Below are 17,251 nucleotides of genomic sequence, written 5' to 3' on the forward strand. Positions count from 1 at the left end.
ATGTTGTCCATTTACCCCCACAGAGAAAAGTAGCGCAAATGTAAGATGTAAAATATTTTATTTTTTGTAAATGATCCTAAATCTGATTCCAAACTCCATCACACGCTGTATACTTCAAAAAGGCTTTTTAGACATTACTATACAGGACAAAGAAAAGAGACACTATTAAAAGAGGTCTGAATATTGTACAAGAGGAGAAAATATCCAAGAAACAAATTTCATTAATCATTATGGAAAATTATATACAATTGATTCTTCTGAAAGTTTAAAAATACATCATGCCATGTACTGTTTATTACAACAAGACTGAATATACCAACTTTTGTACAGTTCACTTAAGTTGTGCACACAAATGAAAACTTCATTTCAAACTGGTCAACGAAATGCTAGTACCAGATTCCAATTTTCGTGATTGAGTGTAAAGAAATCAAAATTATCATACAGTAGCATATTTTTTCTCAACTAGCCAGCACTAAACAGAATGTTTAAGAAATGTAAACGAAAAGCATAATTGTGTCTCCTGCAACTGGTAAGTAAAAGGCAATTTCCCCCCCAAGCACAGCATTATCTGTATGAGGTGAATCTCAGAGTGACTGCTGTACACATACAGTTAAAGAAGCTAACTGATGGTATGGGTGGCTTCCAACCTTAAATTCACAGTTCTCTCTAATTCTACATTCACGTCAGATTAACTAGGGTTAGGATTTCAGTCGTCTCGATGTGATTGGTGCTCTCTTTGATTGCGCGTGTCAATGCAAACAGAAATTGTCCTAAGGAAAACGAAACGCAAAGTATATTCTTCAAGTGGTCAGAATTTGACAACACAACTTAATTCTAAATACAACAAAAATACTCTAGATTTTTTTTTTTTACACATTCTGTACAGTTTTATACAGCACATAAACTCTTAGAATGATATGACATCCTTCTTAAATACTTTTCTCAAAAAAAATGTATTCACCCAAACAGCCATGATGTAGTTATGGTAGCATTTGGTCAATTGTTTACTTAATTGACTATTTACACTTTGTATAAAGTAACACGTTCTGATCAGACTGAACACCTGGGCAGCAGTTTGCCGGCGATTCGATAATAAATACAAAAATTCTCGTATTTTACATAAAAGGAAAAAAACTGACTCATGGAATCAAGTATTTTCGACTAAATTTGTTTTAGTGCAAGTTAACAATCCCTTAGCTTTGTCCCTAAGGAAGTCTTCTCTGTACATTCCTTGTTCAGTGGTGTCTACATTTCTGTAACTATATGTATATATATATTTGTATATATTTCATAATCCAGAGGACCTGCCTCAATAACTAAATAAGGCGGTGGCCAGCACAAAACTCTCCTGGTCAACTGGTGAATTCTACCCCAAAACACCCTCCCCTAATCCATTCATTTATATATATATATAAAGTGAAAGACTCGGTTCTCAGCCTCAAAAAGAATTGTCTTCGTGCCTGCGATGCCCCTTCCCTCTTTAGTCTTCTCTAACAGTTCTGCGGTCAGTGTCTTGCCCTGATAAGTTGTCTTTGTTTAAGTAATACGTTTTTCAGCTGACGAACCAACAAGCATATAAAAAGATAACAAGGAATGTGTGTGCGCGCCATAATTTGGAAGTGTTGTAGCCTGTATTTTGCCCCAACTGTCCCTGTTCTAATTCATCCATTTCCGGCAATTAACCGCACCACAGTGACAAGGGATCTTATGCTGGTCGTCCTCCAGGTCAAATTTGTAGTCGTAGCACAGCTGAGAGAGAGAGAGAGAAATCAGATCAACACTTCAGGTGCTTATTACTTCAATGACAAACTGATGATAACGATGCACAATTCTATGCATGCTTGATACAACGAGACCATTCTTAAACATTAGCTGATGTCACATGGCTGAGGTAGCCACTAGCCACAGTGCAATGTGTCTCCAGTCTCTACTTTCAACAACGAGGTATATTGCTAATGAAAAGAGGATATCTTACCTCTTCTCCTCTCTGGATATTGCGGCAAGAGCTGATGATGATCTTGTCGCCTCTCTCCAAGCTCACGGCCTCGGCGATGCAGTTCGGGGCGCAGGAGTGGTTGATGTATCTGAGGACGATGCCAAAGGTAAACGACTTTCCTACATGCTAGCAACATTTACACAGAGTTGAAATGTAACACAAGTAGGGTCAAATGGTGTATTCTGAACGTAGGAAACTCTTACCTTGCTGGTCCGCCAGTGATGGTGGCGTCGACAACATGCTCACTGTCCAGGCGGAACATGTAGACTCCACGGTTCTGCACCACAGCAAGGGAATAACATGGAAGATACAACATTGCCATTCTTCTCTTATGCTATCATGTAGATGTTAAGATGAAGGGGGATGATATTTAGTCTTGTGGGAAACATATGGCAATGGTTTCTGAACTCACCTGGGATTCGTACATCTTCTCCATCCGGTTGGCGACCTCGTTGCGAATGAGGGTACCAATGTACTCAATCACCATGGTGTGGGACTCAATGTCCCTGGCGGCGTACAGACCCAACCCCTGCCAGGACAAACAGTGAGGGTCAACACCTCAAACACTGAACTCAATGAATCTGAAAGCAAACGACCACTATGAATGATGCCATATCAGTCATGTCCTCATAACCCAGCAGGTAACTTGTACTTACTTACCACAAAAGCAACCATTGAATTCAATCAATGTGCATCAAGCAAAATGGATTGAGATACTTCTGTGCCTGAATAAGTTAGACAATTATATTGAATGTGCATCAGGGCCTGAGTAGAGTCTGCATGTAGCCCTAGCACAGTGACAGACCTGAATGCGGGAGCGCGCCAGGTACACGTTGCTCTTCCACTCAGCTTTCATGCGTCGGTACTGGAAGGGGACGGATGCAAACTGCTTGGGGATCACCTCTTCCGGTGCTTCCACCACACCCACGCTGCCAACCGTCTGCATGGACTTAGAGGAGACGATGCCGGTGCTGGACAAAGTGTGAGGTCTATGGGAAGAGGAGGAGCCAAAACATACAACACCCTGAAGCATTCATGCAGGAAGTAGCATATGACCATCGAAATAGAAACACAGTACTACCACTCTACTTATTCTATTTCTATGCATGTATGACATTGATGGAAAGGTGATGGGACTGCATTTTGGTGGTTTTCCGGACAAACAGACATGGCCAATGGATAATCTCCATTTAAAGGTCCAGGAATAAGCTTCATTTGGGTCCTCCCGGGAAAGCGGTGTTCCACCAAATGAGAAGCCAGAGTTATTGGGGTGGAAAGGCAGTTAATGTGTGGCTGGGAGCAGATATACCAACATGTAACGGTAAGTACCATTCCAGGAACCCAGGATATTTAACATTAGCATTATTTTACAGCGAATGTGTCACTTATGCGTCATCAGGGCACTAAGACAGTAAGATGTACAATGCTGACTGATAACAGATGAAATAGTCATCCTTCAATGTCACAAGAAAACAGTGATGAGGGAAGCCAGTTATCTTTTGTTACTGAGCTGTTCATTGATTTAAACAAATGAAAGCTGAAAGATGACCTGTTTTGACTTCAAGCAGGCAGCAGTGAAGTTAAAGTATAAGGAAGAACAACAAGCATAAAGAAAGAGGAGAGCGAACACCTTGTTGTGGATGGAACAAAGACAAAGTGTTACAGAGATAAAACAGTGATCAACCGAAACAAACATGGCAGGAACTTAAGTGTAAAATGACACAGAATACCTTAACACCAACCTCTTGACATGGCTGCAGGCCTTGGGTTCTGAGCGGGCACTGCCAGTTGGGTTTATGGCCAAGGGGAGCTCCATGAGAGGGTTGCGTCCGAACCGGAAAGTATATCTGTCACAGGCTTCTACTCCGGGGAGCTGCACACACACATTTTTTTTATTTTTAAAAACATTTTCAAGCAGCTCAATCCATTAAAATGGGTCAATAATAACCAATAGTTGTTAATTACAAGCTGCAATTAAGTATTCATCTTACTTTAAACACTCAACAGGACATTTCAGGTTTCCATTAAGATACATGAGTGGATTTATTGAACTGTTTTTCCTACAGGGAGTTTATAAAATAGTTCTCTTACACCACTTAACCTTAGACTGAAAAAGTGCTTTCATAATCAACTGCAAAGTCAGATAAAACTAGTGTGTTTGATGGAGAACCTTTCATCAAAGTACTTAGAGTGCATATGGAAAGCCTTTTCCTTTAAAGCACCTAATGGAGTTGAAGTTATTTTGCATGGGAGCTTTTAACAAAAGTGTTAAAAATTTGCCCAAACCAATTCAAAAGTCAAAACCAAACTGCTATACTGCACACCCACCTAAAACGTTCAACCCTCTCAAACTATTCATTTTACTCTCTCTTGCCATCTGTGCTCTTACCGATTCTACAATCCTGGTGACGGCGGTGACAGTGAATCCAAACAGGTCCTCTCCCTTCAAGTAGACGGGGAACAGTTTCAGAGTTCCTGATTCGTTACGCCGGTCAGCCACAGGCTCCAGAATCTTGTCCCATACACCTACAACACAGAGGGGAGATTCGACAGTCAGGGTAACTAGATTAATTTATCAGGATGTGTCTAGTTTTACTTTGTGTAAATCTAACCATAACCCATATTTTGGCTGGTTTTCTAACCATCCTTCACCCTGTTTCTACACCAGACAAATGCATTTGTCAAAGTATTTGAGGTGAGTTTGATGTAGCTTTTGAATTGTTTGACTTATGTATTTGACCCTGCCCTCTTACCTTTGGGTGAGGCGCCGGTGAGCACCAGATCATCGTAGCCTTGCTCTATCATCCGCACCACAAACTCCGGCTGGCCCTCGTTCTCCTCCACCGAGCACAGGTAGCGGCATCGGTGGTTGCCTTGGCGTGTGCTCCAGTAGATGCGGCTGGCCCGGTAGCCCACGGGGAAGATGGCGTTCGCTGAGTGGAAGGCAGCCATCTGCTGGGGCAGCAGCTGACCCACGGTGTGGAACACCAGGCTTCCCACGCGGAACGTGTGCCGGCGCTCGCCACGCTGCACGATGCTGGCCATCTGCCGTGCCTCATCGCGCTGCACGTAGACGCGGCGGAACACTGTGAAGCATCGCAGCTCCTGGTCGTGGTGGGTAGTGGCGGGCGCCACGGCCCTGTCGCCTCCTCTCCCATCGCCACCGCCGATGCCACGGGGCCGGTGCAGGTGACACAGCATTGTCTTGTCCTTGAAGAAGGTGCACTGGGCCTTGAGCGCGCACGTGAAGTGGTAGGCGTTGCCGCAGCGCAGCCGGTGGCAGCCACTGGTGGCGCCTGTCTGCTGGCAGTAGGTGCAGCGCACTGCCATGCCCCGCCGCAGTGCCAGCTCCACGTTGATCAGGGCGCCCGCCTGCGTCTCATACACCTCAGATGACCACAGGGCGCAGTTCAGGTGTACCCACAGGTCCAGGTCCAGGTTGAGGAGGCGTGCGGGGCCGTCTGTCATGCCATCGCCCTCCTCGTGGCAAAAGCAGCAACGCCGCAGGTCCCGGGGGAGGGGATCAGGACGCAGAGAGGCACCCAGCTTCCTCAGCAGCTCATCCACCTCATCCTCACCGGGCAGAGAGGACATCAGGCTGCCTCTAGTGGGAAACACGACGTGTACACTCCACTTGCGCCAGCGCAGGCCCTTCCAGCGCTTGTGGTGGCGGGGCGACATGTCATCACCACCCCCGCTGGCAGAGTGGACTGCTCGGGGCCTTGGCTTGAGCTTGACCGTCACCTTGAGGGTGTCCGGCTTGGGTTTCTCTGTGGGGAAGGAGATGGGAGGGGGGCTGGAGGGGGCAGACTGTTTAGGCTGCAGCTGGGCCAGGCAGTGGACGTCCAGTGTGGACATGTTGTTACTATACTGGTGGAGCACCTTGGACGGGCTCTCTTTGACCGACGACTCAGGCAAGAGAGGAGACGTGTTTGGCTGCGAAAGAGAGTTTACTCATTAGGAATCCAATGAAAAGTCTCATGCTAATTACTCTCAGCAATGGCATCTTTGTTTGCCCAGCTGTGGTCATTGTTAGACCATGTTAGAATAGTCCACCTGCTTTTTGACTGCGCTAAAATGAAAACCCATAAATCCACTCATTCTCCATGCAATCTACAACCTATTGTAACAATCCTGCCTTGTCGTCTGTCTCCCTACCGTACTGGTGTCAGTGGGGTTCTCAAAAAGCTAAGAGTCCAGTTGGAGATACACACCTTACTGTCTGTGGCTTTGGACTGTGTGGCTGCGGTGTGGAGGACAAAACAGTTGTAGCTGCAGAAGACCTGGCTCGGTCTCTCCTGCAGAAAGCAGAGACATCAGCATCATGTTCAGTTGCCGCAAAAATAAAGGAAATGCTCTGAAACTGGGAGGACAACTAAACCTGTCCAATAAGAAACTTGTTTTTTTTCTGTTGCAAAACGTTTGGCCTTTAATGACCAGGAACCAGGTCACTTGTTCTGAATGCATTAGTCGCGCACTGTCTAGAAACAACCATTGTTTTTTATTTTACCTTTATTTAATCTAGGCAAGTGTGTACATGTGTGGGCTGGCAGGAGGAGAAGATCAAAAGGTAACTCCTGATTTAAACAGCCTGGCTGTTAACCTAATTAGATCATGCTCAACCCAGGCCATCTCCACTCATCTCGTGGTAAATCAGACGGTGCGTCGCGGCAGTTAGGTTTACTTTATTTCATTACTATTGTTGGGCTTAGATAAATCTCATTCCATATCTAGTGAATGTATTATGGTAATACTAATAATTGACAATTCATATTCTTATACGATAGGAATTAATTTCAGGCTTTTGCAGTTTACATGACTAAACATGTTCATATTAAGTAACAATACTTGCTTCAGTTGAGCAACAACTGATCTGGGGCTTACCCGTTTGCTGCAGGCTAGGTCTTTGGTGGACTTGCGCACTCCGTTTCCCAGAACCACCACCTTGCAGTGGCAGCACCACTGGGGTTTAGGCCCCTCCCCCCTGGCAGCTGAACCTAAAACACATTTTTACATCAATTCGTCACAAAAAACACCTGGGTGAAAGACAGCTGAACAAGAAGGAAACAGACAGATATTGTGATTGCATTGGGGTTATTTCAAAAGAGCTTCTTCACAATCAAGTTAGCCAAAGAGCTAACAGGTTCAACCTCCCCAATCATTAGTGGCTTTCATTAACTTTTCACATCTCAGACATGATCAATATGAGGCTAGATGGGACTACCCACTGAGAGTAGAGAGGTTTCTGACTCACACACAGACTGGTGTTTCCATGCCCAGATTTAGCCCAAAATCTGTTCTAAACAGCCAATTGCCTTTATTGAGGGTAATGGGAAAATAACTTAATCACAGTGCTTATCTGCCTGCCATTTCCTGAGCTAAAAGATATTTACTAAAATAGCTTGTACAAACTGAAAAATCATGTTTTGAAATAACCAAAATGAAAAGCTTAGGAACGCATGCCATTTGATTGTTAGTCTGTTGATAACATGACAGTGATAAATAGATATAAATAATAGAAATAATAAAAAAAAATATATAAATAATTTCACTGAAAGATATAGTGCCACCACCGTTTTACCAGCTCTGAAGCCAGAAACCTAATTTCTTCCATCACTATCAGTTGTTACCATCGGCAGATTAAAGTTGGATCGCTGGTGGGTACTGACCTGCGCTGGTGGGTGGGCCAATGGGCTGAAATGGCAGGCTAATTCTGGGATGGTTGGGTGATCCAGGGGGTCTCAGGGACCTCATGGTGGGGGGCTGCTGGTGCTGGGGAAACATGGATACGTGAAGGGGGTCCATTCCCTGGGTCTGAGGCACCTTGAGTCCAGCCAGTAAGGCCAGGGAGCTGCGCTCTGGGCTGCGGCTCACCTCGTAGCTGCCGGGGATGGTCACACACAGTAGATCGGCCACCGCAGCCACAACGCCAGGGATGTTCTGCAGGTCCAGAAGTGTCAGGGAAGTCAAATAAGTTTATAGCCAGTGGTGGTCAATACAACAGCCCCATGCCAGAGGTCGGCAACAGGTGGCCGTTTTCGGCCCGCGAGTGATATGTATTTTTTGGGGGGAACTTATTTTTATTATTTTGGACTAAAATGACCAGGAATTCTGTAAAAACTGTGTTTAATTTAGGCAATCGGTTCCCAAATATTCCCACGAATAAAAAAATAAACATGTGATCGTGTCTCAACATAATCAAGGTATAAAATAATAATAATTATTATTATTATTTTTGTGCTTAGTTGTAGTCAATTTGCAAATTATTTTAATTATTTTCCTGCCCCCGTCTATTTGCTCTGACAAAAATCATCCCACGGCTGAATCTAGTTGCCTACCCCTGCCCGAAGCTATACGTGAGACTATCATGGAAATTAGCTTTCTTGAATGTGTTGTATATGGTCTGGCTTGGTTACCCAGAAGTGTATTTACAGTTATGTATCTATTCACTATGTCCACTGCAATTCAGTCTATAGCTGCAAATGTGTACAACATGAAATAAACTAAACTATAATAGTAAAAATGGGCTGTTTACAGTTGCGTTTAGCCACTCACCTCCGCTGAGACCGGATTCAAGGTGATTTCTATGGATACCAGGCCAGCTTTGGCGCAGGATGGAGGCTGTCCAAACTGGGACCCGAAGAAGGAGCTTGAGGGTTCAGTCTTGACCTCTTGCTTTATCTCAGTTCCTAAAGGAAACAACCAGACAATCTAATATTCCACAGGAACTAACACAAAGCAGCAGTTAAAATGCTTGTATAACCCTGGCCTGAGAATTATTCTTAAAGATCTTCACCAATACAATCGCTACCTAATGATTAGTAGTACTAACAAGCAAAACTTCTAACTCAACATAACTCTAAATGACCATTTATTGGTACCTCTACTTCAGTCAGGAGTGAAAGGTGTGTGATTCTTACCTTTCCCACTGGCGCTAGGCAGCATGGGTATGACGGGAGAGGAGCAAGGCGAGGTGGGCTCCTCCTTGACCTTTGACAGGTCGGGGTAGCGGCTGATCTCCATGCCGACTACGCTCTCGGGGGATGAGGAGGGGACAAAGCTGTCGGGGGTGTCCCTGTCTACACAGTGGTCCTGGCCCCTGGGACGTACAGAATGAAGGAATCTAGTTCAACCACTGAGCCAGCGCAGTACAGCAGGATATAAGTCAGTTTTTAATACTCCCCTCAGAAGCAAAATTAGTTACTATAGTTACTCGTTCAGAAGCGAGGTAGGAACCATCCTGCCTCTAAATCCCATTGAAATGTGGATTTGCAAGTCCTCACCTGAGTTCCTCCTGGTTGTTATGGGGTGGTGTGGGGAGCGAGGCGGGAACGTCCACTGTCTTGGGCCCCTGGGTGATGTCATGGGCCATGAGGTCTTCCTCTGTCCGGAATGCTGTAGGTAGCTGCTTGGCTCCCAGTCCTTTGATCACTAATGTTAATTCAACAACAAACATATTTCAGCCATTGAAACACAAAAATGGATTGTCCTTTTTATTTTCAGATCACAGAAATGTGTCTTGCCATTAAAATGCCAGCAAAGATTCTTTGATATATATATAATATATTTTCAAATCACTTTAACATTGGCTACAATATGACCACAGCATTACTTCTCCGAAGTGATTTTTAACACGAGTCACTTTACCATCATGGCTGCCCAAGACAGCAGCTTTCCTGGCGAGGTCCTCGGCCGTGGCGAACCCGTTGACCATCTTCTGCCTCGCCATGGGAGGCGGCGTGGGTGGGAGTGATGCTGGAGGGGTAGGTGGGTTGCTCAAGTTGTTCTGCTACAAAATGGCAAAGCAGACAACATTTTAACTGGATCCAACTAGGGAAATGTGTTTGAATATACAGGAACATTCAACAGTGTGCAGGTATCCTTTTTCTTTTCTATCAAATCTATTCCTTTCCTATAATATACCTTGTTGTACTCTTCACATGAAAAACAGACAGACGTGCCTACACAACTTTTGACCTAAGGGTGTGCTCTCTTCACCTTGTAGATGAGCTGTGAATAGTAGTCTGACACGCCGTCCAGAGAGGCGCTGCCGAAGGAGCCCGACAGCCTGTTCTCCCCGTTGACCTGCCCGCTGCCGAAGGGCGGGAAGTGGGCAAAGTTGACCCCCATTAGGGGCTCCATCAGGGGCAGCAGAGAGAGCTAATGTGGAGGAAGAGAAGAGGGGGAAGAGGGTTAGTAAGGCCAAAGGCTTTCTCACTGCTTACATTTCGAGGTAAGCACTGAACAGGATTCAAATTTGTTCTAGAAATTGAATAAAAACTATTGACGGTTATTAGCTGAAGTCATTTTATCGAAAGTGTACGGAGACTTGGGAGGTCAAGACAAAAAGCAGAATAGTTCACTGCTGAATGACATGCAATTATTTTATGATTATTCACCTAAAAAGTACTATATATTTTCCATGTAATATTCTGTTTATGCCGTCCACAAATTCCGAGTGCTTCTTTCAAAAATCCACGGACCGTTCAATTAAACATTAAGATGACAGTCATTTATGAGGTGTGTTAACAGAAAACAGCAAAATAACACCCACGTTTGTGCCCAAGCAACTGCAGAAGAAGATATCAGATACACGTTCATCTACAAAATCAGCAGCAGCCTGAGTGATAATTTGCCCAAAGCGGCACCACACAGTTGCAACAATAAACACCATCAATCAAATATATATTTTTAAATTATCAAAATACAGACATTTGTTTTGGGCCTGGCTATACTACCAGACCAATTAGCCAATCAACACATTCACAGTGGCAACCCGTCCTATGGGACTCCAGAGTGGCACAGCGATCAAGGCACTGCATCTCAGTGCTAGAGGCATCACTACTGACCCTGGTTTGATCCCGGGTTGTATCACAACTGGCCGTCATCCTGGTTGGGGACGGTTTGGCTGGGGTAGGCTGTCATTGTAAAATATGAATTTGTTTTTAACTGACTTGCCTAGTTACATAAAGGTTAAATACACATTTTAAAAAATTCAGGGCAGGTGGGGATTAATACGCGTCACATATCAGTTTGCAAACAATGTCAAAATAAATGAATCATTGAGTTAATAAAGCCAGATATAAACATTGTCTTTGTTTTGCTTTCTTGAGTGAGTCAGCTCCAAAATGTAGGTGTTTCAGGCTAGCTCTGTGCTACCTGTGGTTGTGGGGCAACCAGTGGAAAATGCATAGCGTAGGGGTTGGTAATGTTCTCTAGTTGCACCGTGATTGACTCAGTGTTCTGTCACTCATGGGGACACTACGTCACTGCAAAATCTACAGGGACAGCTAGAAAATTCAAGCCCCTTGGGTGATGCTGTAGATTTACATTAGAAGTGCCAATCTAAGAAGGCTTAAGGTCAAGGTGACTGTACGTTTGTTTATCCCATGTGTAACTTTGTGTTGTTGTTTTTGTTGCACTGATTTGCTTTATCTTGGCCAGGTTGCAGTTGTCAATGAGAACTTGTTCTCAACTGGCCACCTGGTGAAATAAAACAAATTGGTCACCGATAAAATGATGTCAAATCACGTTGTAGCTTTGATTGGACTGATCATGTCAACATCATACTTTCAAAATCTTAGCTAGCAAGCTAGCAGTTATCATGAATCAAGTCAACAATCTACTGGTAAATCCTTGTCATATTAAGAGAAATTATAGATAAAACGGACAATGGACAAACATTACACAAAAAGTTGGAAATCACAAATTCAACAATGAGTGGTTTGGAAGGAATCAGTGGCTAACTGCAAGCTTTGCAACGCAATCACTAATTTTGCCTCCTAGTTAGTGGAGAAGCTGTGTAGTCCAAGTATGTGTTTAAGGGCCTCTTTTCCATGCTTAAAATGATAAACATTCACATGCAACACCATGGGCCAGAAAAGGTTGGATACATTGGCCATGCTGTCAATCCAGCAGGACTTCTGCCTGCTGTCAAGACAACTGGGAACTCTGGGAAAATACGTTTTGAACGGTCATCCAACTCAGAATTCCAATTCGGGACCTCAGGCCTCTTTCTAGAGCTCCGACCTGAAGATCACTGACGTCATGATTCAAACTTAGTTCCCAGTTGTCATGAAAGCACCATGAATGTCAGACTTTGATGACATAATTTGCCCACAAGAAGGACCGCCACGCGACCTTCCTGTTCAAGTGAGCACAGAACAAGGTAAGTGCAAAATTGTAATGCTGCTGAATAAATGATGTAATATGCCGGGGAGATATGTATACTTTAGCCAAGAAAGTAATACTAAGTGTATGTTGTGTAGTAAGCTGTTAGTAGCCCATGTGCCTCACCCTAATAATTTGGTCCCTTTGCCCCTCCCCCTACTATTCTGACTTGGTGGTACACATGTAGCCTAAAGCCTATTTTAGAGAAATGCCATCATCTAATATTGTAAGAGCTTTCATTGTCTGCTTATTATGCCCCTTTTATTTATCCTACGGTCCTGACTTGGTGTACAGCGATAATACTCTTAACGGCCCATGTTCTGAATTCTGTCGCTGTACATTTCAAAAGTGCTGAAAAAAATAGTTATATTGACTATGTCCGTCTTAGCTCGCTCATTAATGTCTTAATCGAAATTACGGATTGCCTCTTATCGTCCCCTTATGCCATAGTTTGTACATCTCAATTGCCAGGCAAAACCACATTTGTTTAAGGAGGTCAACCATAGCAGCAATGTTTTTTTTAAAGGCAGTAAATGAGGCTGAATAAACTGTTTTGCTGCCAGACAAGGCTCAGCTGATATCCAGGTGTAGCGGAGGAAAGATCTGCTGTTGGGACAGCTTTATGTAGACCCTAACAGTTTGTGGGCACTGTTTGTCACCGTTATAGTGAAATTCATGTGTTGTGTAGTGGCTTTGCTGGCATGCATAAAAACATTTCTTTTTGAGTTTGCTCCACCAAGATTTACATGCTAAAATCGCCACTGCAGATTCAATAAACACACGCTAATCAACACATTCAACACTGTTTGGTGTCTGACTACTATGACATGTACCCGTTTGAGCTGTGTCAGACTGTCAGTACTGGAATAACCGATCTGCCTCTCCTCTTCCTCCTTCTTCCTCCTCTTGTAGCGTGACGGCGGTTTCTCCGCCCCGTTTTTGGGCGTCCGTTTGTTGCGTTGCTGCTTCCTTTTGCCCTGTGCCGGAACCGAGGGTTCTAGAAGCTCTGTGCTTCCTGTCAGCTGACTGTGTGGGGGAGTCTGGGAAAATACAATGATACAAGCAAGGTTGGTGAGCTACTATTATAGACACAACAAAGGGCTTTCTTTAGGAATGTAGTACTGAATAGCAATTTTTTTGTGCATTTTATACCCAAATAGTTTGATTTCAGAACATAGGTGTGATGATTATAGTGTCTGTGTGAATGTGGTCTTTCCCGTCTCACCATGTTGTTGGTGGTGGAGGCCGGCCTGGCGGTGGCTTTGAGGTCTGCCGAGGCCTCCTGCTCTGAGCTAAGGCTGTTGCAGGACATCTGCTGTGTGGGAGGGGCCTGGTTGGCGCTGGCACCCGGCGGGGACGTATTCTTGTTTTTCAGCAGGTGCTTAAGCAGCTCATTCCCTGCGTCCCCCCCTTTGGCGCCATGGAGTGGCGAAGAGAGCCCCCCCTCGCTTCCCTCCTCCTCCTTCACTATCCCCCCGGCTCGGGGACCGTGCCACAAGGCAGACCCTTCGTTGGCTGCCACGGCCCCTCTGCACTCAGTCTCTATCCTCTCCAGCTTGATTTGGAGGGTTTCGTCAAACAGGGAGGCCCGGTCATTCTCCGAGCCCATGTTGGAGAGCCCACCCTGGGCTAAGCTGCTGCCCGAGAGCTGCCTCTCCAGTTCTGAGGAGGGGGCCAAACCCGAGGACCCCACAGGGAGGAAAAGATCAGACAGATCCTGCTCTCCGGGAATGCTGAGGCTCCGGGTGGGGGTGGATGAGGTGTCAGACATGTGGGAGGGAGTCAGTGGGGCGCAGAGGTCTGAGTGGGGAGTGGATGGGGTCTTGACTGAGTCTGCGTCGTCGACAGAGTCTCTCTTCTTCTTCCTGTTCCTCTTCTTCTTGGCCTTCTCCTCTGGGATGATGTTGGAGTAGAGCTGGATCAAGGACTGGCCTGAGCCGGGGTAGTTGGGCGGTAGGGGGGTGGATGAGTCCATTCCGAATGGGGGTCCATGTCCCTCGCCCCCAACCTGAGACATAATCCCACGGTCTCTGAACCCAGCGGGACGGGGCTGTCCAGGGGGGTAGTTAAGCCCCTGTAGCATGGGGATTTTGGACCGGAAATTGGGACCCATCTCGGGACTACCAAATGCCCTGTTCCCAGGCATGGACCTGCGCTCACCATCCGGCATGAAGCCCTGACCTGGGAGTGGCCCGCCAGTGCTGGTGAAGCTTGGCTGCATGTTGCTCTGCTCGGGGTACATGGGCCCTAGCTGCCCCTGCTGTTGTTGAGGCCTAGAGGGTTGCATGAAGTCTTGGGGCAGATCAGTACTGTAGAATGGCATGTGGGCCAAGCTATCCCCTCCGGGGTTTGTAGCTCCAGAGCCGGATGGGAGCCCAGTAGGCCCCAGACCCAGGCCTTGCTGCTCCATCTCCAGCCGCTGCTGCATGGCCCGGTGCCTCTCCACCTCCTGCATAAGCTGGACCCTCTGTCTCTCCTGCTGCTCCCTCAGGCGGTCCCGCCTCTCGCGCTCCTGGAAGCCCTCACTGAATGGGTTGTTGTCGTCAAATTTGACAGCGAGGCTGTTGCCACCACTTCCACCGTTCGTTCCCTGGGCACCTGCTCCGTTTCCCGTTGGTGTAGCTTTTGCGCCAGGCACCATTGAGGGTGGGGGCTGTGGTGGTAGTTGGGCTTGGGGTGGTAACTGGGGCGGTGGCAACTGGGCAGGGCTGGCAAGGGGCATCTGTGGGGGCATGTGAGCTGGAATTCTTGGACCTGGGCCTCCCATCAGTCCTTGGGCTCCCCCTGGGTGCCAGCCTGGCATGTTGGGAATGCAGGCAGGGTTATGTTGGCTGGGGTGGGGCTGCATTGGCATCATGGGCCCCATCATGGGCTGGCCCATAGGGGGCGCTCCGGGCATCATAGGGGCAGCTTGAGTATGCATCCCAGGCATGGGTGGCATCATAGGAGCCTGGAGACATGGCCGTTGCTGCTGCTGCTTGACACGGTACTCCTCTATCAGCTCTGCGTGGTCTTTCTGCTGTTTCCGAATCTACCAGAGAGAAAGAAAACAGAGGAAAAAGAAAACAGAGAAATGTGAGCAGATTGAAGGGATCTGCACAGTCCAAGAAGATATTGAGAAACATTTTTAGGCACCACTTTTGTATCCAGCCCAATTAGAATTGGTATTTACCTGGCAATCACAGAAAGAACAGAGTGATCAAATACTATTTTCTGTTGCTTATGCCTCCATAAAATTGGCAATTACCTGGAACTAGAGAATGCTTAGTGATATAGTAAATGCTTCAATGAATTCACTACCCACAAGAAATCAGATTGAACCATTACCAAGTAAATAACATTATCTTAATATCTTAGAATATACTGCCAAAAAGGAAAACACGAGTAAATGAGTGATGCAGATGCTTCCACACAGGTGTGGTTCTTGAGTTAATTAAGAAATTAGCATCCCATCAAGCTTAGGGTCATGTATAAAAATGCTCAGTTGGCCATTATTTTGTCTACCATGGCTAGAAGAGATTTCAATGACTTTGAAAGAGGGTCTCAAAGGAGCATAGGGGGTTTAAAGGGTGTGTGTATGTGTGTGTTATAGTCACCAGATCTCAAACCAATTGAACACTTATAGTAGATTCTAGAGCTGCCCGAGATAGTGTTTTCCACCACTATCAACTAAACACCAACTGATGGAATTTGTGGAAGGATGTTGTCGCATCCCTCCAATAGATTTTCAGACACTTGTAGAATCGACACTACTGTTCAAAAGTTTTTGGTCACTTAGAAATATCCTTGTTTTTGGAAGAAAGCACATTTTTTGTCCATTAAAATAACATCAAATTGATCAGAAATATAGTGTACACATTGATAATGTTGTAAATGACTATTGTAGCTGGAAACGGCAGATTTTTTAAACGGAATATCTACATAGGTGTACAGATGCCCATTATCAGCAACCAGCACTCCTGTGTTCCAATGGCACGTTGTGTTAGCTAATCCAAGTTTATTTTTATTTTTTAATTTAACATTAGAAAACCCTTTTGCAATTATGTTAGCACAGCTGAAAACTGTTGTACTGATTAAAGAATAAATACAACTGGCCTTTACAGTATCTGGCCTTTAGTTGAGTATCTGGAGCAGGGACATGGACCTTTCATAAGTGACCCCAAACTTTTGAACGGTAGTGTATGTCAAGGTGGATTGAAGCTGTTATGGTGGCCCAACGCCCCGTTAAGACACTATATGTTGGCGTTTCTTTTATTTTGGCAGTTACTTAGTAAAGCCTTGTGAAAATGTTGACAGAGTAGACTGTGTTAATGTCACAGAATAAATCATGTCTGCTGTCTCCTGTGGTCTTCATGTGACAGTGAAGTCTCGCGCCTCGCCACAATGAAAAGGTCACAACAGTTGGAAATAATTAGCGAAGTCGACACTTTGTTGCTAAGAAAAGGTCAAAAGGTTTGTTTTCGGGCGTAATGTTTCCCTTGATTCTCAATAAAACAAGTAGTTCTTTGTTGTGATGGGTGTTTTGTGATGGGTGTTTTGTGATGTCTCTTGTTGTGATGGGTGTTTTGTGATGGGTGTTTTGCCATTGTAAATTGCCTAGTAAAATAAAAGTTCAATCAAATAAATACAAAATAAAAGTAGCAGATGTATTGCAGCAATTAAGCTTTGTGTTGCAAAGGTGGAGGACATTTAACCCAAAACGTTCATGGTCATAATCAAGGTGTTTTCCCATTTCTGAGGGGACAGGAATACAAAGCAAAGACGTGATAAAGAGCCGCCAACAGAGGTTTAACTTCAAGAGAAAATCTCTAAGATAGAATCCAAAATGATACAGGTGCTTAAAACCAAAAGGGTTGGAGGCAAATCCTGAAGTAGACCCTCAAAGATTCCAGAGAGAATCAGCCTATTCAGGTGGCTTAAGATATGATTCCCTTTTCTTATCCACCTCTTCAAGGTGAATGACTACAACCGCTCTCTTTCTTTACATTATTTAGGTACTCAGACTTTCCAATCATTTTACAGATTATGCCATGTAACGTTGTAAAATCTTGTAATGTAAAAAACATAAGCCAAATCCAAGATCTC

General features: G+C 45.1%; 1 protein-coding gene across 1 annotated transcript in view; it reads right to left on the minus strand.

Annotated features, from left to right (window-relative positions):
• Nucleotides 1-41: 41 nt before the first annotated feature.
• The window catches only part of LOC112232703 (histone-lysine N-methyltransferase 2C-like), a 301,309-nt gene continuing 284,099 nt past the window's right edge, over nucleotides 42-17,251 (minus strand). Inside the window, exons 45-62 of the mRNA XM_042298636.1 lie at nucleotides 13,392-15,197; nucleotides 13,000-13,206; nucleotides 9,995-10,156; nucleotides 9,644-9,785; nucleotides 9,280-9,427; nucleotides 8,917-9,095; nucleotides 8,552-8,685; nucleotides 7,666-7,936; nucleotides 6,881-6,993; nucleotides 6,211-6,294; nucleotides 4,750-5,932; nucleotides 4,386-4,522; nucleotides 3,727-3,869; nucleotides 2,802-2,985; nucleotides 2,409-2,525; nucleotides 2,200-2,273; nucleotides 1,976-2,084; nucleotides 42-1,749 (exon numbers count right to left, since the gene is read on the minus strand). Of these exons, the coding sequence (XP_042154570.1) occupies nucleotides 1,657-1,749; nucleotides 1,976-2,084; nucleotides 2,200-2,273; nucleotides 2,409-2,525; nucleotides 2,802-2,985; nucleotides 3,727-3,869; nucleotides 4,386-4,522; nucleotides 4,750-5,932; nucleotides 6,211-6,294; nucleotides 6,881-6,993; nucleotides 7,666-7,936; nucleotides 8,552-8,685; nucleotides 8,917-9,095; nucleotides 9,280-9,427; nucleotides 9,644-9,785; nucleotides 9,995-10,156; nucleotides 13,000-13,206; nucleotides 13,392-15,197 (5,286 nt within the window). The 3' untranslated portion in view covers nucleotides 42-1,656. The remainder of the gene's footprint in view (nucleotides 1,750-1,975; nucleotides 2,085-2,199; nucleotides 2,274-2,408; nucleotides 2,526-2,801; nucleotides 2,986-3,726; nucleotides 3,870-4,385; nucleotides 4,523-4,749; nucleotides 5,933-6,210; nucleotides 6,295-6,880; nucleotides 6,994-7,665; nucleotides 7,937-8,551; nucleotides 8,686-8,916; nucleotides 9,096-9,279; nucleotides 9,428-9,643; nucleotides 9,786-9,994; nucleotides 10,157-12,999; nucleotides 13,207-13,391; nucleotides 15,198-17,251) is intronic.

The sequence above is a fragment of the Oncorhynchus tshawytscha genome, linkage group LG16 (assembly GCF_018296145.1).
Source record: "Oncorhynchus tshawytscha isolate Ot180627B linkage group LG16, Otsh_v2.0, whole genome shotgun sequence".
NCBI classification, from domain to species: Eukaryota; Metazoa; Chordata; class Actinopteri; order Salmoniformes; family Salmonidae; genus Oncorhynchus; species Oncorhynchus tshawytscha.